The sequence below is a fragment of the Trichosurus vulpecula genome, chromosome 4 (assembly GCF_011100635.1).
Source record: "Trichosurus vulpecula isolate mTriVul1 chromosome 4, mTriVul1.pri, whole genome shotgun sequence".
Lineage (NCBI taxonomy): Eukaryota > Metazoa > Chordata > Mammalia > Diprotodontia > Phalangeridae > Trichosurus > Trichosurus vulpecula.
The window spans coordinates 199501980-199525126 of NC_050576.1; the positions used below are offsets into that span (position 1 = coordinate 199501980).

General features: G+C 44.8%; 1 protein-coding gene across 4 annotated transcripts; it reads left to right on the forward strand.

Moving 5' to 3' along the window:
• GGA3 (golgi associated, gamma adaptin ear containing, ARF binding protein 3) lies at positions 1–23027 on the forward strand. Of its 4 annotated transcripts, none has more exons than XM_036756585.1 (17): positions 1–165; positions 11319–11403; positions 11549–11624; positions 13247–13345; positions 14082–14205; positions 15070–15173; positions 15416–15496; positions 17010–17147; positions 17925–18006; positions 18107–18223; positions 18589–18816; positions 19255–19325; positions 19690–19946; positions 20236–20453; positions 20665–20834; positions 21076–21186; positions 21556–23027. In XM_036756585.1, the coding sequence occupies exons 1-17, from the start codon at positions 126–128 to the stop codon at positions 21664–21666; spliced, it is 2112 nt and encodes a 703-aa protein (XP_036612480.1). In that variant the 5' UTR covers positions 1–125; the 3' UTR covers positions 21667–23027. The 4 variants fall into 4 exon arrangements, with proteins under 4 accessions (XP_036612480.1, XP_036612483.1, XP_036612482.1 ...); XM_036756588.1 differs by having other exon boundaries at positions 10–165; positions 12210–13345; XM_036756587.1 differs by having other exon boundaries at positions 21–165; positions 19849–19946.
• The last annotated feature ends 120 nt before the right edge of the window (positions 23028–23147 follow it).

Sequence of the window (23147 nt, forward strand, 5' to 3'; positions counted from 1 at the left end):
CGGAAGGGCGGGGGATCCGATCAGTCAGATCCCGCGCGCTCCCCTTGTCCTTTTACCTCCCCTCTCCCTGCTGTTTTTCCGGTGACTCTCGCGAGTTTGGCGCTCCCAGGCCGGGAGGCTGCAATATGGCGGAAGCCGAAGGGGAGAGCCTGGAGTCCTGGCTGAGTGAGTAACTGCGGCCCCACCCCGGCCCCCCGGGGTCCCTGGCAGCTTGTCGCTGTCAAGTTGGAGGGTCCGCCAGCCCCACCCCCTCCCCGCGTTCGTGGCCCCCCCCCCCACGTCCCTTCTGGGCCTGGCTGCCCCGGCACCGCTCCGGGCCCCGATGGCTTCAGGAGCTGTCCGGCGGCCTCTAAGGCCCGCCCCGTTCCGGCCGGTGCCCCCCGGGGGAGCGAGGGGAGACAGGGGGCGCACACACACCCTTCTCCATCCCCGGCGACACACGCCCCTATCCCAGAGACGCACACACCTGTCTTTATCCCAGGCACTCCCATACATCCCTATCCCGTGTAGACACGCAGCCCCTTCTCCCAGAGACCTCCCAGGGATACACGGGCGCGTACGCATACGGCATTCCCCGGACACAAAAGAAAATTTAAACGAGAGTATCTGGAAAAGAATCTCGAAAGGGATTGACTCCGAGCGAGTGCCCAAAGGGAGAAGTGCAGGGTTTTCTTCTGGAAGGAAGACTAGAGCCTGGCCTGTCAGGCTTCCCGGGACTGGGTATTTATTCACCCGGACGGTGACAGCATCTTCATTGGAGGCTCCCGTTCACCATCATTTCTGGGTAGGGAACCACGCTCGCCGGACCTGGGGTAGAGCCACGAAAAGTGTCGGCGTCTTCCTTCCTAAACGCCGTAATTCCTGCGCACCCTTGCTAGACCACAGGATGGTAGATTTAGAGCCGGAAGGGACCTCGGGCCGTCTGTGGAAATTCTCTCATTCATAAATGAGGAAACTGAGGCCGGGGCCATGAATGGACTTGCCCAAGGTCACACGGGTAGTAAGCGTCAGGAATGGGATATGACGGGTGTATTCTTCCTGTGTTCTTGCGAGGAACGAAATTCTGAAACTTTGGGTTTTTTTTTTTTTTTTAGCAGATAGGATATGAGGGTTCATTTCAGTAGAGGTATAATGCAGGCAAAGTACCAGGGATACAAAGATAGCTGTGACACAGTTCCTGTTGTTGAGCAAAGGAGAGATGCGCTGATTAATTGGAGGCAGTAGATGTCACTTTCACCTAGGGGAATCAGAGAAGAGTTTATGGAGGAGAAGAGCATCTTCCTTCCTTGAAGGAAGAGAAGAGAGCTTGAAGCATAAATAATTTTGTTTTGCATGTTTTTTGGTATGTGAGCTATGGGATAGATAGAATTAGAAGTGTGGGGCTGGGAACAGAATAGTGCATCTTAACTCCTATAAAATACGTGAAAGGGATGTAGTATGAGGTAAGATTGGATAGCTTAAAGTTAGATTATACAGTTTACTAAAGGGAGTGCAGTCAGGATTTTATATTTCCTTTAGTGGGGATCAGGGAACCTCTGAAGGATTTAGTAAGTACCGTACCGACTTTGCCACCGGCACAATCCACCGGTGGCTCTGGTTCTGTCTTTAGGAGTTCCAGCAGATGTTGGGCAGGTTGTCCATGAGGACAAACTCTTCCACAGAAGAATGACATCTAGACATAGCCCTGCTAAAAGATCTCTCTTTCAGAGGGGATTCAGCTGCTGTGCTCTAGGTTGTCATTGGTAATTAAATTTTTTTTTTAAAGAAAAATTATTTATTCCCAGAAAAGTGGGTACCAAATTAGAAACGAGGAGACAAATATTCATCAAGTAAATAGTGAAGTGGATAGAGAATCCAAAAATTGAGTTTCCAAGTGTCTTATCACTATTTCTTTCTCCGCGGGTAAGTGTAACTATTTAAAGAAATGATAATAGCATCTTGGCATTTCTTAAAATATCCTTTGTCTTAAGAGCAGGCAGCCGAAAAACATTTGCTGACCACTTAGAGGATTCGTTTAAATATAATAGAATTACACATTGTGGACCTTTTGATGTTTTAGATTTGTCAAAATGGTATTGATTTTACAAAAGGAATATTTTGCTATAGAAAGCAACCAGTTACTATTTTCAGGGCACACCAGGGCTAGTATATAAATCTACAAGTTGAAGTGGAAAATTTAGGCAGTTATTCAGACAATTCAAGGGGAAAAGCACATTTGTCTACATTATTTGGACAATATAATACAGTGGAAAGACTAGGGTTCTGAAGTCTGGGGACCTGGGTCTAAATGCCACCTTCTTATGGAAATATGTGACTTCTGTAAGCTGGTGGCTTCTTTCATCTTGAATGAAAAGAAAGCAGCAGAAAGTGCATTTGCAGAGCTGATGCTGGCTGCAGGCTGATAGTTATGCCTTCTTGATAGATGGGTCTGTTTTCTAAGAAGCTTGGTTTGCTCTGTGGACATTTCAGCAGGTCTAATGCTCCCAGAATGCTGATGAGGCATTTTTAAAGCCCCCTGCTGCCTTCACAGCTGAGCAGGACGATATGTGTTCAATGTAGCAGGAAGAAGGGAGCTAATATAGGTATTGAAATGAAATATAGAGGACTGATTAAAAAACTGGAAAACTGAAATCCAAACAAGAAACTTGAGCCCTAAGAGAAGAATATTCCAGTAGAATGTAAACTTTGAAAGCAAGGACTCCTTCCCTCCCTTCTTTCTCTCCCTTCCTGTTTCCCGGCTGAAAAAAGATCTGCCAAGATTTTTATAACAAACTTGCACCATCAGGGACAGTAGAGCCCCCATACTTATACAGTAACAGCATAGATTCAGAAATGTTTATAAGGGAGGTAGATATGGCCCTGAAGAGACAAAGTTGGAAAAATAAGCAGAAGTGGACCAAGCGTATGTAGAGGAAACTTCCGTTTTTCACAGCTTCCAATTGTGAAGTCATTGAGGGATTGACATCTAATGGAGAGGAAGATACCAAATGGAAACAAAATCTCAGATCTTACTATGAAAAAAATCTGACCTAGAGAGCATCAGCAACTTCTGACATGTATGCTTACTCTGTGCACAAATCAAAGGCCTTCTTGTTAAGGGTATTGGTGGGGAATGATCAGACTTTTGCTAGTACTATTCTACAGTGGACAGCACATCTTTGCCATCTTAGTTCATTGAAAAATGTAGATCCTGTTGTGTTTAGTGTTTGTTGACTATGAAAAGCAATTGATTTAGTAGAGCTAAATATATCTTTAAAGGTTGTCTTCCATCCATACTTCCAAAATCATTATTCAAAATGTCTTGAATACTACAACAGCAGAAAGAACTGTTCAGGGATACATTGATCTTAACACAGGATTGTGGAGGATAGCTTTCCAGCAGTTGGAGAGGGATTCCCTTGAGTGGGTGAGGTGCTTCACATGCTCCTATGAACACACACTGGTTGTGTCAAGCCCTGGGATATTGCAGAGAGCTCCTAGCAAAGCTCTGTCACCATTCAGAAGAGTTTCCCCTGACCATCCATAAAGGAAAGACCGACGAATAAAGGATCTCTTGTTCATATTATGACATGCTGTTGGGACCAACCTGTAGATCTTATCCATTTGGCAATTATTTTTTTTTTTTGAGACAGTGACTTGCCCAGGGTCACAGAGCTAGTGAGTGTCTGAAGTCAAATTTGAACTCAGGTCCTCCTGACTCCAGGACCAGTACTCTATTTACTGTGCTGCCCTAGCTGCCCCTGACCTTATCCATTTGTATCTGTTTCTGGGACAGATAGTACAAACGCTCACTGAATCAAACAGGAGGAAGAGAATGGGCTGGGTTGCCTTTATGAAATTACAAGACTTCTTTAATGACCTCAGACTTCTGGAAATGAAGGCTCATCTTTTTTTTTTTTTGAGGCGGAAGGCAGGGCAGTTGGGGTTGAGTGACTTGCCGAAGGTCACACAGCTAGTACATGTGTCAAGTGTCTGAGGCCACATTTGAACTCAGGTCCTCCTGACTCCAGGGCCAGTGCTCTACTCTCTGCGCCACCTAGCTGCCCCGAGGCTCATCTTTTTAATATCAATCTTCTTTTAATGTTATATAACTAAAAGACACCTCTACAGTCTCCGAATAACTAAAAATTACTTATCACACAGGACAGTGGAGAAGAATGTGTGGGTATGAATGGGCTGCAACATATGAACAATGAGGGGCTTCAAAGAATAGGAATCAAAGGGTTTATAAGAGAATGTGTGATAAGAAGGGAAGATAGGCTGGTCGTGTGTCAAGGGTGAGGAATGACAGATGGCCAGGCTGAATATTCCACTGATATCTTTGAGTTGTCAGGAGAAGGCAAGGCAGGATTCTAGCTTGTTGTATGGGCCTCCGGTGGCAATCTTAAGGAAGGACATCGTTAGGATGAATCAGTGTGGATGGGTTGTGAACTGAGCTACGTTAGGAGGAATGTACAGACCAGTGTGATTACAGGTCCACTTGAGTCTGCCTAGCTTCCTGGTCATAGTGCCTTGCAATTCCACAAGTATTTATCAAGCCATATGTGCCAGGCACAGTGGTAGGTGATGATAGGTGTTTAAGTGTTTGTTGTCACATGGACAAGTAAAATGACTCTGCAGATGCAGTGATCATGATGATGAGGATTCTGAGCCTCACGCCTAGATCCGCTGGGCTTTCCTGGTGGAGGAGAGCCCTATTGATATAAATACATTATCTTCACAGCAACCAAGCCTCTGATGTCACTACCCTAGCTCTGTGCTTAAAAACCTTCAGTTGCCCATATTTCTTCTTCCATAAAATGGAATTACTTAGCTTGAGCTTGAAAGCCCTCTCCAGTCTGGCTCTCACCAGACTTTCTAAGCTCATTTCTTATCACTCCTCTTCCCTCCTCCCCTTTCACATGCTCTACACTTCAGCCAGACTAGCCATTCCATTCCACATCTCAGCCTGTACGCTGATTTTTTAATCATGTTACTATTTGTTGTATTTTTTTGGCTGTCTTAAATTTCCATTCCCCTAGATGGCTGTGAAGGCTCTTTATGATATGACTCTACCCTACTTAATATTTCTCACTATTTCCAAGCTCTCTGCTCTAGTGAGGCTGGTCTTCTCAACTTCCTGTTAGCATGCCTTGTGTAGGCCTACCCCAGGGTTTGGAATGGACGTAAGTAAAGAGGAAGAGTGAGGATCCAGGTTTCAGTCTAAGGTGACTGGAACTGTGGTGCTATTACTAAGAGAAATTAGAAATCAGGAGAGATTTTTGTTTTATGAGAGGATAATAGGTTGAATTTTCTTGCTATATAATTTAGTTGTTTATCGTATGCTAATTATTTCGTAGGTATTGGTATTATTTTTCACAAAAGATTTTAAGTTCATTGTTCTCAACGAATTTATACTCCACAATACCTAGTATTAATATAGTATAGTCTGTATCTTTCCCTCTGCTTAGTTCTAAATCATTTGTTGTGCAGCATCCTGAGTAGTTTGAGCAGGAAACGAGGCTTATCACTTTTGGACTGTTCTTAGTTATTAGATAGTAAGTAGGCTGATGGCAAGGGCTGCTCCTAGGCTCTTATAAATGTGTCCTTTCTGCTCTTTATAGTATGGCTAAGGCCCCAAAGACCACCAAAGTTAGTGATATAACTAAACTGAAATGATCATAGGAAATGTCTAAATGCAGATACAGAAGAGAATGAGGCTTTGAGAAGAGATCTGAAAATAGATGGAGTCTGTGAGTCAGAGAAGTGAAATAGAAGCGGGGTAGTGTTCAATTGAAGGAGCTGCAGAACAGAGCTGGTATGTGCTTGGTTAAGGAAACTGTATTTGTGAGGAGGGGCAAAGGAGGACAGAGGGTCTCAGATTTACTCTTAAATTGATTTTAACGATTCAGTCTTGGATCCTTGGAAACAAGACAGAAGGCATTTAGAAATGGGGCCCTTTTGTGCATGTGTGTAGGCATGTTGCAGATCTGAATTGCAAGAGAGGTTGATAATTTTTAAAAATCTCATCATAAATCAACAAAAATAAACATACAAAACAGTGGGCAAAATCTCACATAAAGGTCTTACCTTTTAACAAGTCAGGACCGTAGAAACTGAGAAGCTGAGGAAATGCTTTTCTTTTCTGCCTCCATCCAGATCTGCCTGCAGTTCTACTTGTGGCTCTGGCTGTAATCCATCTATGTACAGTTCTCGTATAGCTGCTTTTGCTTTGCTCCCTCTAATTTAGGCCGTTACATGTTTCCTTGCCTATTTCATATTTACTGTTTTTATCTCGTAATACTCCATTTTATTAGCATACCTTAAATCACCAAGCATTTATTACATACCTACTAAATGCCATGTGTTAGAGATACAGACAAAAATGCAAAACAGTCCTAGTTCTCAGGTCAGGGAGCAGAAGTTCTTTTGGGAAAGCAACATGTGTACAGATGAGTAAGTACAAGGCGTGTACAAAGTAAACTTCAAGCGATTTTAGGTGAGGAGGCTACAAACAACTGGGGAGGCTCACTGCCTCATATAGGCAATAGGCCTCAGGCTGTGCTCAGAAGACAATTTGGGATTCAAGAAGGCTGAGGGCCAAGGCTCAGATGGGTCATGTGCAGAGAACAGCCAAGTAAGCCTATTTAACGGGAACATGAAGTGTATGTGTCGGAAGAGAAGGGTAATATGTAATAAGTCTGGCAATAGAGGTTGAAGCCCAACACAGGTAACATGGTACAGTGTGTGTTCAATTCATGTTCTTGACTCATTGGCCTGTTTCTTTAAATGCCTTCTGGAAAGCTATTCTATGAATGAATGAATGAATCATTTATTAAAGGCTCATTATGTGCAAAGCACTGCTAAGTGCTGGGAATGCACAAGGAAAAATGAGACTGCTCCTGCTCTCAGGGAGGTCACATTCTAATGGAGACAACACATGTAGAAAGTTTCAGCTGCAGGTCACATGGAAGGTCCCATAGTCTTTAGAGTGTATTGACAAAGCAGATGGTAATACTTCTTTAATGTTATCTCCATGATAAAATCATATCAGTTTCTGATACTGAAACATTTGACAGTGCCCAAGACTTAGGTAACAAGAACTTTTTTTTGTGGGTCTTCAGCGGTTGCCAGGCCGCATCACCACAGAGGGCTGCTCCCAGGATGATGGCTGAAGGCAGTGGGCTCTTGGGTTCTCTGAGAGGAGGAGGTGATTGTAGTGATTTGACTTGCTTGGCACGTGTTGTATCCTTTCTCTTCTTTAGGGTGCCTTCTTGCTTCAGCTGGGTTGGTTTGTGTAACACTGACACACAGGATAGCTGCTAGCACAGGTTCACTCTTGATCTGGTCAGACAGGAAAGATAGCTTCGAAGGGGTTAATAATCTTACTTTATTCTAGGCTAGTCATCTCACAAGAGGGTTGCTGAGCACCAATTCCTACAGCATTCCCTAATTACTGTTATCACAGGGGCTGGTGAGAAGGAGGTTGCTACCCCTAAGTCTTGATGGGGTCAGTCAAGACAGGCACAGCTTGTGCCCTCCCCTAAATCCTCTCAAGCCTCAATGGGGGCCAGTTGAGGCAAACGCAGATTCCCCCCAAGCCTTGATGGGGGCCAGTCAAGGCACACACAGCATTCCAGCTTGTGCATTCAACCCTAAGGGTTCTCCATTCTTTGACTAGTGCCCACCTGCTTTATGGGGCAGCAGACAAAGAAGGCATATTGCCAGCAATAGCCTCACAAGTTTACATCATCCCTATATCTCACTGCATCCACTGCAGTGGATGTTTACAATTCAAGCACAAATGTTTATATTATTTATCATTCTATAGTGCTGCACAAGTGTGGTGAAGATGTTTTGAACTGTGATCATAAGCACTCATATCTAATACCTGGAATAAGAGATTGTTGTGGCTGTGGATCCTGGGAGACTGAACTCTGAGAATAACAAAAATCCACTTCACACACACAAATCCACCTTACTTACAATTTGTTTACCCTGTGAATGGCAGTTGGTGGGGTTTGCTCACCCTGTCTCCATACCCTGGATTAATGACTGTGACAGTCAATCTGGAAGCAGATCTGATGGTCAGGGTGTTCCCACCCCCAGGGCTCTTGTGCTTATCAACCCGTTGGTGGCAGTTGGTCAGCTGTTGTTGCAGGTGATAATGTGCAAGATGGGCTTGTTTTCCACAATGATTTTTCTACTGGATGGCTGTGGTGGATGGGCTAGAAGCAGTCAAGTGGTTTGGGCACTGCTCTTTCCAATGTTCTGGGGCTCAGGGTCCTGGGCTGTCTCCAATTGTTGGACATCTACTTTGTTTACATTTGTTTTTCTGTTACAATAGAACAGCTGTGAATAATTTTGTATTGATAAGATGGCCTGTTTATCAAACAAGGCAAAAGGTAGGGGTCCTGGAGGATTTCAGGAAAGGTGGGAACCCAAGTGAGAGTCTTATTGGAGTCTTCCAAAGATGTGACAGTTTCCAGGTTTAGGAAGAATACCGCTTAATCTAGTAGATACTTAGTAAATGTCCATTACTTTTGATGGTGGTGCAGAAATCATTCTAATTTAAAATTTGCTGTGTGCTTTGTATTTTATCCTGACATCAAGAGTCTATCAATGGAGCACAGAGGCTGTCCAGAATTTATCCCTCGCTTTCACTTACGACCAACTTGTCTTCTTCTCTGATCATAGGTTTCTTTGACATTCTCGTCTCTGGCTTTTCTTTGTCGTTCCTTGTTCATTATGTGTTGTCACTTGCTCACGCTATGTGCCTTCCCATTGCCCACTGAGTGGTACTTATGGTTAATTCTTCAGACTGTAGTATGCCATGATTTGCATATTGGATGAACCCTCCTGGCGGGCAGACTTGTTAGAAGACATGGACAAGAGTCATTGAGGATGGACAGGTATGAATGGTAGTGATCTGCGTCCTTGGAGAGACAGCCACATCAGTATGGTCACAGATCCTTTGGAGTATGCTGGCAATAGGACTGATGGTCTGTTTATAAAGTGATAATAGCAGTTTGGGTGGCTCCTCAAATCTATTATACACTGATCCTAAGTGGTCTTTGTCATGATAGAACTTTGGGCATCTTAGCTGAAAGGGATTCTACCACCCCCGCCAAGTTAATGATATCAAACAGCACCTCTGGGAGAGACTCAGGGTTACTGTCCAGGTTAGCAATCAGCAGATCACTTTGGAGAATAAATTCCAGTCATTTGTGTATTGAGTAGATTGGACTGGATAAGCTCTAATGGCCCTTTCATTTCTGTGATTCTTTGTTTTTGTTATTAAGCAATTTAGGAAGTTAATTTCACTTCCCCATCGGTCTAACACTTTGAAGAAGGTCCTGCTTTTTTTTTTTCAGTGTAGAGGATAAGCAGTTCTTTTCAGTTTATTTCAAAATATCAGCCCAGACCATCAGGATTTTGCCCTAATGGTTTAAAAGAAGAATGTTACCAGACAGAATGCTAAAATTTGGGGTATCCATAAATACCATACAAAAATTTCTTGTCCAGTGACTTAAAAATATCCCAGAACTACAGCTTTTCCTAAACCAAGAAGTAGGGATCACACTTAGGGTTTGGTAATCAGAACAAAGAATACTTAGAGTGGGGGAGCAGGGGAAGGAAATAAAGAAATCTATGTTAGAGGTTAAAAATGTTCAGTTGGGGCAGCTAGGTGGCACAGTGGGTAGAGCACTGGCCTTGGAATCAGGGGGGCCTGAGTTCATATCTGCCCTCAGACTCTTGACACACTTACTAGCTGACCTTGGGCAAGTCACTGAACCCCAATTGCCCAGCCTTCCCCCCTCCAAAAAAATGTTCAGTTGAGGAGATTTTTCAATATCTCTCACAGTCTCATTTTTCTATTCTTGGCACCTGTAGAGGTCTGGCATGAGAAAGTGAGGATGCTTTCAAAGGCTATTCCTCTGCAGTCTGACATATGCTTTCCAAACCTTAGATTCCACATTTAGCACACAGCTTTGGAGTGTGTTCAGGCAGAATCAAGATCTGATTCCAGGTGGAGTATAAGACTAAAAGCTTTGAAAATATTTAACAAAATGCCTCAGCTGGGTACTGCTGTTGCTGTTGGAGTCATCACCTTCAGGGTAACAGGAAAAGGAAAAATCAAATCAGAGATTATGGGAATCTCTCATTTAGAAACTTGACATCCTTCAACATTGTTGACCTCTATGGCAGGGACTTGCTTTAGTGTCTGGTGATTGTGGAGACTTGAACCAATACTTTCCTATAAGGCTCTGACATTAACTTGTAGATATTTCAAAGTGTCTTCCTCACTGTGAGATAGGAACTATCATTATCCCCGCTTTACAGATAATAAAACTGAGTCATAGTTAAATAACCTGGAGTCAGGGAAACCTGAATTTGAATCCTACCTCAGATACTCGTCAGCTGTGCGACTCATGGCAAGTCACTTAAACTCTCTGGGCTTTAGTTTGCTCATCTGAAAAACGAGGAGGTTGGATTCAGTGACTTCTGAGATCTCTTTAGTTCTACATCTACAGTCCTGCAATTTACCCAGAGTGACACCAATAGGCAGTGTCCCTGCTACCCCGGCAGGCTAGGCTCTATTTTTATCTTTGTGGCCCAAGTACCTAGGACAGTGCCTGGCATGGCATTGACAAATGTTGAAGTGAAATGTCAGAACTGGAACTCGTCTTCTGCCATCAACCCCAGAGTTCTTTCCATTCTACCATACCATGCTGCTCTATAGGTGACATTCTAGGGGAAACCCACTTCAGAACTTCTTTGATTCTCTCCTTCTTTCTACTATTTTCAGTCAGCCTCTCCTGAGATGGTTGATTTTTAGAGACTGACTTTTTAAAGGCTGAATCATTCAAGTAGTGCCACCTGGCTTCAGTAAACACCTTCCAGCCTCAACTCCTTCTGTCTCCCCTTTGACTTCGTATTTTATACATCTCTGCATAGCTGTATTTTCAAATGTATATTCATCTTTAGTTTGTACATTTGTGTTTATGGTGTACATACGTTTGTACTTTAATCACTTATATTTTAGACAAGTGTTTTATTGTATTTTTCCTATTAGACAATAAGTACCATGAAGGCAAATAAAATTTTATTTTTCCTTTGTAACTCTCCAGTGCACCTATCAGAAAACTGCATATAGTGTTCAAAATGACATCATTAATTGACTGACTGGTCTGATGAAATTATGCTGATATAGTTGTTAGGAAGGGAGTTTGGAAGCTTAGCAGCAGCCAGAGATGGAATCTCACCTACTTAAGATATTATTTCTCTTCTACCCTTGTACTTATCATAAAAATTTTCCTTTTTCTTTTTGTACAAAGATAAAGCCACCAATCCTTCCAACCGCCAGGAGGACTGGGAGTATATCATTGGCTTCTGTGATCAGATCAACAAGGAGCTTGAAGGGTGAGTCCCAAAACTGTGGAGGGTACATAGGTAGCTAAGAACTAGATCTCTTATTTAAGAAAATCAAAGGCTTTGGTTCAGGAAAGTTAGCGAGGGATTTATGGTTTAATCATGATCAGCAGTGTGGGGCGCTTATGTTTTTCAGGCCTCAGATTGCTGTCCGGCTGCTGGCTCACAAAATCCAGTCCCCACAGGAATGGGAGGCAGTCCAAGCCTTAACGGTAGGTAGCATTTTTTTCTTTTTTTCCAAAACTGCAAGTTTACTAAAGCGAGGGCTTCTTGTTTGGTGGGGTGTGATGGCCAGGGTGAGCATTTATTTCTCTCTATGCTTATCTAATGCCATTCATGGGGGTTCTCAGAGCTTAGGGCCTAAAAGCTTGCTTTTTTTTGGAAAAAATGTGTTGCTGTGGATCATTGTGATCTACTAAATTGAATTAGAAAAATATATCGTGAAGAAGATAATCTCCTCAGTGTCAGGAAATGCTTATTTTGCCTTTGCATTCTCAGTCCAGCACATAAGAAATGCTTCTTGAACCAAATCGATCTAGATTTGGGTTTTCCCTGCTGTCTTGCCACAGGAGATTTTATGTAGGTCTTTCAGGGCACGTAGAATTACAGAATCTGCAAATCGGGAGGAACGATAGTAGTAGCAGTGGGAGCTAAGATCCATATAGCACCTACTGTGCGCCAGGCCCCGCACTAGGTGTTTCACAATGTCATCTCATTGGAGCCTCACAACAACCTTGGGAGGTAGGGGCTGTTACTATTCCCATTCGGGTCATTTAGTCCAGTCTTTACTTCAACAGTAATTCCTTCGACAACACCCCCAATGAGTGGTCATCCAACCTTCATTTGAAGACCTTCGGGGAAGAAGGGTCGCTATCTGCCACGACAGCCCACTCTACAAGCCTAAATACTCCTCTCCAGCTTCCCTACAGTGGTTCTAGTTCGGCCTTCTGGGGCTAAACAGTATTTTAGCGCCTACTTTGTGCAAGGCACTGTGCTTGAAGAGAGATATGATGTCTGTCTTTAGGCTGAATATCTCCAGTCTAACTGATCCCCGTATATCACTTTGCCACTCACAAATCTTCAGGGATACCCTCCTACCTCTGTGATAAAATATAAACTACTCATCTGACAAAAAAGGCTCTCACAATCTGGTTTCCACCTGATTTTCCACACATTTCATAGGCCTCATCATTTCCTCTGCTTTCCAACCAAATTGGCTGTTCCTCAAACTCAGCCTTCCACCTCCAGTCTGCATGTCTGGAATTCACTCCCTCCTCACCTCCCACTCTCATATTCCCACACTCTCTTCAGGGCTATAAGCCCAAGTGCCCCTTCTCCCAAAGGCCCATCTCCTAGGTGCCCTTCAGTTTTCTCTCTTTCTCCTCATCGCCTTGCACAGTGCTTTGCACATAATAGGTACCTATTAAATTCTTGTTAAGTTAAATCTCTTTCTCATATGACTTCATGGTTTCTAGACCCTTCATTATCCTGGTTATCCTATACTCAATCAACTTGTTCCAGTTTGTGAATGTCAATCCTAATATGTTTATAAATAAACTCAACATCAGTTGAGGTGGTCTGCCGAATCTAGTGAGACTGTCACCTCCCTCATTCAGGAGCCGTTTTCTTGATTACACTACAGAGGAAGTCACAGGGCTATTTACTCCCTAAATGTCACTTATCATCGTGTTGGCTTTTTGGACGTTTTGTTGCACTGTTGAGTTGTAGAGAATTGGCAGTCTACTAAAAACCCCAAATCTTTTGTACACAAACTTCTTTCTAGCTGTGCCTCCCCCTTGGTCCCCATTCACACCTCTCTCTCACCTGGCCACAGGTGCTGGAAGCATGTATGAAGAACTGCGGGAGGAGGTTTCATAATGAAGTGGGGAAGTTCCGTTTTTTGAATGAGTTAATCAAAGTCGTCTCTCCCAAGGTCAGTTAGCAGTTGGTTGTCGTACCTCTTAGTAACATCCTTTGTGTACTTTCCCTATCCCCTGCTTTATCAGCTTTGCCTAAACAACCATTATCTCCTCCATGAAACAAGGTTCCTCTGTTTTCTTCCAGTTGAGAATAAGGACTTTGTGGAGCCTAGAGACAATCTTTTTCTATTTAATCCCCAGTTGAAGCTAAAAAATGTGTGAGAGGATAAGTGTTCCTGTTTAACAGGCATGGTACCTCTAGATTCCTGGGTTTTAGCAGGCATCGGTTGTTATTCGTGTGACTCATAAAATACCTGATTGGGTATTCCCCTTCACACGATGGTCTTCTGGGTTAGGTCCTGTTGAGTCAGTGTCACTTAGCTTCGAACGCTGCCATGAGGGGCCTTTGGGACCCATTATCACTTACTAAAGAAATTCCCTTTAACTCCTTCAAGATAAAATGCAGTTGTGTTTCTGGCAGATTATGCATGGAAATGCAGTGACAAGAACTCCCGGCCCCTGCCTAACCACAGGCTGTATCCCAGATTGATACAGATATGCCACAGGTAGTTTCTTCTCTTATCCCTCCTCCTCTTTCTCTCACACATACCTTTAAAACCTGCTGTCTTCTGGTAGGCTTGAGGACTAGAGATAATTAGCAACCAGTTCATTACAGTAAAGAGAGCCTTACCACTTATCCTGCCTTCAGAATGCAGTTTCTAGATTTTCCTGTCTCATTTTTACTCTCAGTACTTGGGGGACAGGATCTCAGAGAAGGTGAAAGCCAAAGTCATCGAGCTGCTGTACAGCTGGACAGTGGCCCTGCCAGAGGAGTCCAAAATCAAGGATGCTTACCAGATGCTTAAGAGACAGGGTGAGTGTCTCATCGCATTCACTTTCCCTCTTCCTCCCAAGAAGGTAGTAGGAAGTTGAGTCTCAGCAGAGTGAAGGGGCTTAGAACATCACCCAGATCCGGGGTGGGGAACCTGCAGCCTCAAGGCCACATGTGGTCTCCTAGGTCCTCAAGCGTGGCCCTTTGACTGAATCCAAACTTCACAGAACAAATCCTTTTATTAATATGTGGCCTTGAGCCTGCAGGTTCCTCACCCCTGACCCAGATCCTTTGTCCTGAGACTTCCTTATATTGCCTTAAAGAGGTAGTGTGGGCAGTGCAGGGGGATGGGAAAGAACACAGCTCTTGGAATCAGGAAACTGGGTTAGAGCCCCCATCTCTGGCGCTTTCTGGCTCTAGTCCTGGTCGGTCACTTCTTAATTCCTCAGGCTCTCAGTTACATCTTATGTAAAATAGAGGTAAATAAGACCTCACCTGGCTTTTGTGAATTACTACTATTATTTGAAAGAACTTAGGTTATTGAAGCAGTTGTAGTCATCCCCACCAGGGTGTGATGTGAGGATTAGTCTCTGAGGGGCAGCTAGGTGGCGCAGTGAGTAGAGCACTGGCCCTGGAGTCAGGAGGACCTGAGTTCAAATCCAAGCTCAGACACTTGACACACTTACTAGCTGTGTGACCTTGGGCAAGTCACTTAACCCCAATTGTCCTGCCTTCCCCCCTCCAAAAACCAAAAAAACAAAAATGAAGAGAAGTATTCTCTGTACCATTAACTGTCCTTGTTGGTCTGATTCTCAGGGATGATGTTCCTACTTTTAATGAGGGGAAGGAAAGAAGTTGTTGCCCTTGGTATCAGTGAACCCCCTCATTCTTTGGCTCTTGTTGCAGGGATTGTGCAGTCTGACCCCCTGATTCCTATGGATCGGACGCTCATCCCCTCCCCACCACCTCGTCCTAAGAATCCTGTATTTGATGATGAGGAGAAATCCAAGGTAAGGCACAGTGTGAATACGAGAATCCTGGCAATCCAGAGTCAGGGATGGCTAAGGCAGGGGTGGGGAGCCTGCGGTCCTGGGGCCACATGTGGCCCTCTAGGTCCTCAAGTGCGGCCCTTTAACTGAATCCAGATTTCACAGAACAGTTCCTTTGATTAAGGAAAAAGGGATCAAGTACCAGAGTCGCTCGAGCGCATGGAGCGCAGGGCGGCCTCATCTTCGACATCCTCTTCTTCCAGCTCTTAGCCAAGCTGTTGAAGAGCAAGAATCCAGATGACCTCCAGGAGGCCAACAAGCTCATCAAGTCCATGGTGAAGGAGGTGAGCTTGGGCAGCAGTCTGCCTCCCCCTCAGCGCACCTCGCTTGTTTGTCCTTGATGCCGTGCGGATGGTGTGGCCTTGAGGGAGGTCCTTGTGGATGGGAAAGATTAATGTTCTTGTATCTGGAGAGGGCGGAATTAGGGAAGCAGGCACCCAAACTCATACGGAACCAGGCCCTTTAGAGGTGAAGTCCTCCACTGTCCAAGGAGAGGGCAGAGGCTGCGGAGCCTTTCCTGCCATAACCGTAGCGGGCGTCCTGCCCTGAGGTCGGGGGATCCCTGCATGGGAGATTCTTGTTGTTCCTTTCACTTACATTGTTGGTAACTTTCATGGTTCTGTGTACTTCACTTTGCATCACTTCCTGTCTGTCTAGTTCCTACAGTTCTCTGTACTTGTTTCTTATAGAATTGTAGCGTTTTTTACTTTCATGTACCATAATTTGTTTAGCAGTGCGCCAGTCAGTAGGCATCTACTTTGTTTTTAGGTTTTTGCACAACAAAAAGTACTGTTATAAGTATTTTGGTCGAGGCAACTAGGTGGCGCGGTGAGTAGAGCACCGGCCCTGGAGTCAGGAGGACCTGAGTTCAAATGTGACCTCAGACACTTGACACATGTACTAGCTGTGTGACCTTGGGCAAGTCACTTAACCCCAATTGCCCATCCTTCCCTCCTGCAAAAAAAAATAAGTATTTAGGTACATGTGGGACCTTTCTTTTTATCATTGATCTCCTTGGGGCTCATGCCTAGCAATAGGAACTCTGGATGAAAGGATAGGGACAATTAGTTGATTTCTTAGCATAATTCCAAATTGCTTTCCAGAATGTTCATACCTCCAGAAATAGTGTATTAGTGTGCTTATCTTTTTCTTTCTATAATTAATTTTATTATTATTATTTTTTATTATCTATAGTTTGCCTGCCTCTTCACAACTCATCCTTCAGCATTATGTCTTCTTCTGTCCTCTTTGCCAATTATTTTGGGAGTGTTTTTATTTGCATTTTACAACATTGTAAGTGAACAGAAGAACAAAAAAAATGTAAACTGAATGCTGTAAAATTATGACCAATCTTGGATCAAAGAAGAAAAATGAGAACCCCCCTCTCCCTTCCCTGTGGAGCTGGGGGATTCTATGGGTGGGGAACACTATATATTAATCAAAGGACTTGGTTGATGTGTTAGTTTCACTTATTGGTTTTTTTATTCTAACAGATGGCTTTCTGGGAGGGAATGGATACAGTGGGAAATAGAGGTATTGTAAAAGCAAAATAAATTTTTTTTTGGAGGGGAGAAGGCAGGGCAATTGGGGTTAAGTGACTTGCCCAAGGTCACACAGCTAGTAAGTGTGTCAGGTTTCTGAGGCCGGATTTGAACTCAGGTCCTCCTGACTCCAAGGCTGGTGCTCTACTCACTGCGCCACCTAGCTGCCTCAATAAATTTTTTTTTAAATAAATTTAAGTCACTGGTGACTGGAGTTTAAAAAAAAAAAATCTCTCTCCATCCTTTCTTGATTCAGGATGAAGCTAGAATCCAGAAAGTGACCAAACGACTGCACACTCTAGAGGAAGTCAACAACAATGTGAAACTTCTCAATGAGATGCTGGTTCATTACAGTAAGGAGGACTCATCAGAGGCAGATAAAGAGCTCATGAAGGTAAGCACTCTTAGTAGATGGACTAAAAATCATGGGGTATTTCTGATTGAAGGCAAGAGAATCAGCCAGTCCAGGGATATTTGATGACTCTTATGCTCACATTGTGACCTGGGTCCCTTTTAAATCTAAAACAAGTCTTGGTCATGGAGCCAGTGACGGACTCTTTCCCACACTCCTGAACAGTGTAGTCCATCGATATTCAGGTACTACAAATATTTTTCAGTACCAAAGCTTAGCAACATTAGGCAGGTAGTTCAGTAGAAGGCACAATAGTCTGGGAATTAAAAGAAATGGATCCTAGTTCTAGTTCAGTTATTAACCAGCAGCTTATTATTATTATTATTGAATGTTCACTTTGGAACCTTATTCTAAGCATAATCTAGAGCGAGAGTGGAAAGAACCTGGGTCCTGCCCTTGGCGATATCCCAGTTTTGGGGGAAATTTATGAAAGTAAAGTACCATCACTAGGGGAAGGGCATGGAGGGTATAAATTGTGCCCCCGAAATGCCCAGGGGTCCCACGTCCCATCATTTTGTGGCACAATAAAGTCAAATGTAGGATTTTTCAGCCCAAAGCTGTTGACTATTGTCTGCAACTCCCAGGGCAGCCCTTTCCTCCAGTCCTCTACACAGCCCTTGAACAGCTCCCCAGCCCCACCTTGGAAAAATAACTTCTCTGTTTCTTAATTTCCCCGTCTCTAAAAGCAAGTGGGTTGGACTAGATTTTTAAGGTTCCTTCTAGCTGTAGGTTCTGTGATTGTGAATTGATCTCTCCTAGGAGCTGTATGATCAATGTGAAACCAAGAGGAGAACATTGTTTAAATTGGCCAGTGAGACAGAAGACAATGATAGCAGCTTAGGTGAGTGAGAAGTAAGAGGAGATGGTCAACAGAGAACCCCAAGAGTTTGCGTATTTACAGGGGAGGCATTAACTCGGTGGTACTCTCTTCTCTATTCCAGGAGACATCCTGCAAGCCAGCGACAATCTTTCAAGGGTTATCAACTCCTATAAAAAAATTATCGAAGGACAGGTCATTAATGGTGAGGTGGCTTCCCTAGCCATATCTGCCCCGGAAGGTAAATAACTGGTTCTCAAAATCCTAGTGGCTTTCTTCCTCCAGCCCTGCCTTGATTTCATAATCCAAATCCATCTGTGATTTACAAATTGCCATGTGGGATCAGGAGAACACAAAGATTCAGCTGGGACTTCCAAAGACAGTGAGATAACTGAGGAAAAACACCTTTGATTTAATTTAATTTAAATTACCTTTGAGAGATAGAGAACAAATGAACCTGTTGGAACCTGCCTTCTCCACTCCTACTTTTCCCTATAACCTCAGCAAGCCACACTGGTGCTGGTCTGGAGTCTGCAAGTGTTAGCCTTAGAGTTCTCTTATAACCGTTATAATCATCTTCACCACCCTTTTCTACTCTCCATTCAGGAAGCAACCCCTCCAGTAACCTCAACACTCTGATTGATCTTGCCGAATTGGATACATCTAGCAGCCCACCCCTGGTGCTGGCCCCACAGCCTACCCCACCCTCCTCAGACATCCCTATCCTTCCACCCCCTCCACGAAGCTGCTTGTCTAGTCAGGCTGAAGCTTCCTCTGGGACCAGCGGCGTGACCAACTCTCTCTCCCTGTTGGATGAAGAGCTGTTATGCTTAGGTAAAACGTTTGAGGAGAGGGCCCTGGAAAGAAATGAACAGCTGATGGAGGACAGCCGTATTGTGATCAGTAATGATATATGGAATAAAGAGATTTTCTCTCACCACATGAATTACAACAGGTTAGATTTAGGAGAGCCTAACTGTAAGACACTGTTATCACAGCACATAGCTTTTAGAGTGCTGCCAAGGGAGGATCTGGAGTTTCTGAATGTGTTGTTCTCCTGCGCCCCTCCCCCAGTGGCCTCTCAAAGTGCTGTCTGCCCACTCTGGAGGCTGTTCTCACCATCTTAACACCTGACTGATGGTGAGAGCCTTCGGCTGGGTTTCAGGATGAGGTGAGGTCTTAAACCTTACCATGAATTAAGCTGGATTTGAGGCTCCTAGGCAATTTTATCCAGTGCTTTTTCCCAACTTCCAACTATTCTGTGTGTTTCAGGCCTCGCTGACCCAGCCCCTAGTGCTGCTCCCAAAGAGTCAACAGGGAATAGTCAGTGGAACCTGTACCAGGTAGGAGGAGAACATACCCTGGGTGGCAGGTGATGGGGAAGCCACTGAGAGCCCTGCTTCACTAGCTGGTTTCAAGTAGTGTAGGAGAAAACTAACATCCCCTATTGAATGTTCACTTTGGAACCTTATTCTAAGCATAATCTGGAGCGAGAGTGGAAAGAACCTGGGACCTGCCCTTGGGGATATCCCAGTTTTGGGGGAAATTTACGAAAGTAAAGTACCATCACTAGGGGAAGGGCATGGAGGGTATAAATTGTGCCCCCGAAATGCCCAGGGGTCCCACGTCCCATCATTTTGTGGCACAATAAAGTCAAATGTAGGATTTTTCAGCCCAAAGCTGTTGACTATTGTCTGCAACTCCCAGGGCAGCCCTTTCCTCCAGTCCTCTACACAGCCCTTGAACAGCTCCCCAGCCCCACTGCCTCCTCCCTTTACGGCTCCCGCTACCAAGGCCAGCGTCCCTGCCCCCAACACAGGCTCATTCTTGTTCTCCATGGGACTGGCCACGGCTACACCCCAAAAGGTGGGGCCGCCAGCCCCCGGGTACCTCAACTCAGCTGTGGGTGATAGTTCCCTGCACCAGTTGGATGTTCTCAACCAGCTTCTGGAAGAGACCAAAGGGTAATGAATTGGGCAGGGGAGAGGAGGGGGAGTGGTGGTGGTAAAAGGTTCCTTAACAGAGGGAGCAAGATTGGTAGAGGAATTGGGGGCTGATCTTTGGCATTCTGGGGAGGAGCTAGTGTGGGAATGAGGAGGGATGGTCCAGTTTCAGTTTGGATGGTCTGGTTCAGATCTTAGAACTAGAGAATGGCAGAGGGTAGGAGGGACCCTATCAGGGGTTGGGAAAATCATGCCATAGTCTCCTAAGTAGTGAACTAGGCACCTCTGGCACCTTCTTTTCCTTGCCCAGGACATCAGGCTTGGTGAAACCCGTCTCATCCAGCTTCCTCCCTGGGGTCACCTCCCCGATCATCCCCAGCAACACTCCAGTGGGGCCACCTGTCTCCTTTCCTGCTGGGCCCAGTAGCCCTTTGTTCCAACCACTGCCATTCCAGCAGGGGAGCCCCATGAAGGGAAACGAGCTCTCCCTGACCAATGTCCACGTCCCATTGGAATCTATCAAACCAAGTAGGTATCTTGGCAGCTGGGGCTTGGGCACTTTGAGGTGGAAAAAGGCTAAGAGTTTTTTTACTGAGAAAAGGATCTGGGACATTTCTCTCCTGCTGTGGGCAGTGCCTGTTGAACTTTCCCTTTTGAAGTCTTTCCCAATGTGGGAGGAAGATCAAGGCATCATGCCTTAGCTCTCCAAACTTGACTGTATTCTTTTTCTCCCCTCTAGGCAGTGCCCTTCCAGTGACAGCCTATGACAAAAACGGCTTCCGCATCCTCTTTCATTTTGCCAAGGAGTGCCCACCTGGGCGGCCCGATGTGCTGGTGGTCGTGGTGTCCATGCTGAACACAGCTCCACTGCCTGTCAAGAGCATTGTGCTTCAGGCAGCAGTGCCCAAGGTACTTTGGCATTTGTACTAGCCCTGGGCTGCCTCTTCCCCTTCCCCTCCTGAAGAGGGAATATTTCTTGGGCCATCGTCTGGGAGACAGAATTTGCTTCTCTTCGATGCTTCGAGTTTTAACTTCCCTCCACATAAATACCATGTAGCTGGATTCCTTTCCTCTTTGTGTGACTGGTGTGTCATCCCCACCTCCTGCTGGCTAGCTCTCCCACTGTCAGTGGTTTTCTTCTACTTTTTAGTCCATGAAGGTGAAGCTGCAGCCTCCCTCAGGGATAGAACTATCTCCATTCAACCCTATCCAGCCACCTGCAGCCATAACCCAGGTTATGTTGCTGGCCAACCCATTGAAGGTGAGTTGAGCAAAACCAGGAGGTCTGCCTAGAACATGTTTGTCATCATTTTGTTCCTCAGAATGTTTTTAAATACATAAAGTAGGATTAAAAAGGACACCAATTCTATTTAAATGTACTTATCAAGAAAGTTAACCTTAACCCAAGTTAAGAACCCTTAATCTACAGAATGTGACAATCCTATGCTCCAGTTTAAGAGCCATACCTAAAGTACTGAGGCAATGAGAGCTATGTTTGACTGCTTAAGGCTCCTCCTAACTGCCTCCAATAAGAAAAAGGACATCAGATATTCCTAGTATGATATTAAAATAGCAATGCCTGAGACTGAGTTTTGCATGCTGTTACTCACTTACTCTGTCCCTCCTCTAGGAGAAGGTAAGGCTGCGTTACAAGCTGACCTTTGCCCTTGGGGATCAGCTCAGCACAGAGGTGGGTGAAGTGGACCAGTTTCCCCCAGTGGACCAGTGGGGGAACCTATGACCTATCAGGACAGCTGTGATCTCTGCCAAGGAGACAAGGGATGCTGCCAGCTGCACCAGAAAGGAAGAGGACCACATGTGCACCCTGGTGCAGTCCTGCTTTGTTTCTGTGGCCTGACAACAGAGCTTAGAGTTTTACTTTGGAACATGGAAAATGGGCAGTGCTAAGCTGGCCACTTCTTGGTCTTGAACAGAACCACCCCTCCCCACACACACACTTTTTCCCCCCTTGTACTTTAACAACTTGAATTAACGATACAGCTGAGGGACAAGGCACAGCCAACGGTCAAGGTGGATGGTTCTCTCTTCTCCTAAGCAATATCTGGCCTGGATCAGTTTCTTCACTACAATGATGAGGGGAGCTCTGCCTGTACATTTTCCCAGATCTCCTGTACTTAATTAGCACCTGGTTTGTCACCACCACCAAAGACTCTTGGCACAGGAGGTATTTGGGCCAAAACCCCACAACTGCTTCCTCTCTCAGTATTATAGGCTGGAAGTGGATAGGAAATGTTAACAAGGGTGATGAACTGTCTTTCTTCATATAGTTCAGGTGTTTTCTGGCTATGTGCTACAAGTACAACAAGAGAACTAACTAGATAGTACATGGGAAGATAAGGCAACCAATGTTCCCCCAGTGCAGGGGGTAGGGGAACATGTGCTAGTTCAAAGCTTGGGCCAGTGAACTGGTATAGAAATGATACCTCTTCTCCCTGCTTAGTGCAGAATAAAGAACTGCCTCCCTATCCTGCCGCTCAGGCTTCTTGAAGAATGCTTCTACGAACACTCTGTAGCACACTTGGATGTATAGAATTAGTAATAACATAAGCAAATTGCACTAGGCTTTGTCCATGTCCAAAGCTACAAGTGGCTGCCTGGCCTCTCCTCCCTCCTTGGCACCATCAGCAAGACAGTAGGTCTGGAGGAAGAAGCTGATGAAAGGAGTGGTTCCTAAGAGCCAACTTCACCTACCAGCCAACTGGCCCTGCCTGTAAGAGGGCTTTATAGCTACCTTTCTGCAAAGGTGGGAAGAAAGAAGCCAACTACATCCCTTCTGTTCTTTCCCAGCCAACATTAAAGCTCAATGTAGCTCCTATATGCCCATTTAGAAAGCAGGTTTCCCTGCTTCAGATATATATGTGAATCATTAAACTACAGCTAAGGAACACAAGCTTTCCTGATGGCCGTGGTGCCCCGTGAAGACAGTCTAACTGTGTGGTGATGTAGAAGCTTCGGGCACTGAACCTAATGAATGTAACTCGTTTGTATGTTGAGGTTGCAGCTGAACTATATATGAACTGTCTCGAAATGCACTGGTTTTGCTGCATGTCAAATAAACATTTTCTGTAGGGTTTGACTCCACTTGGAAGCTTTAAGGTATAAACTCAGTATGTATGTACAGGAGAAAACAAGTGTTCCTGGCTAGGTACAGCTATATTCCTGTCAAAAGTGGAGTCTGAGGCCAGAGTTATGCCAGGACAT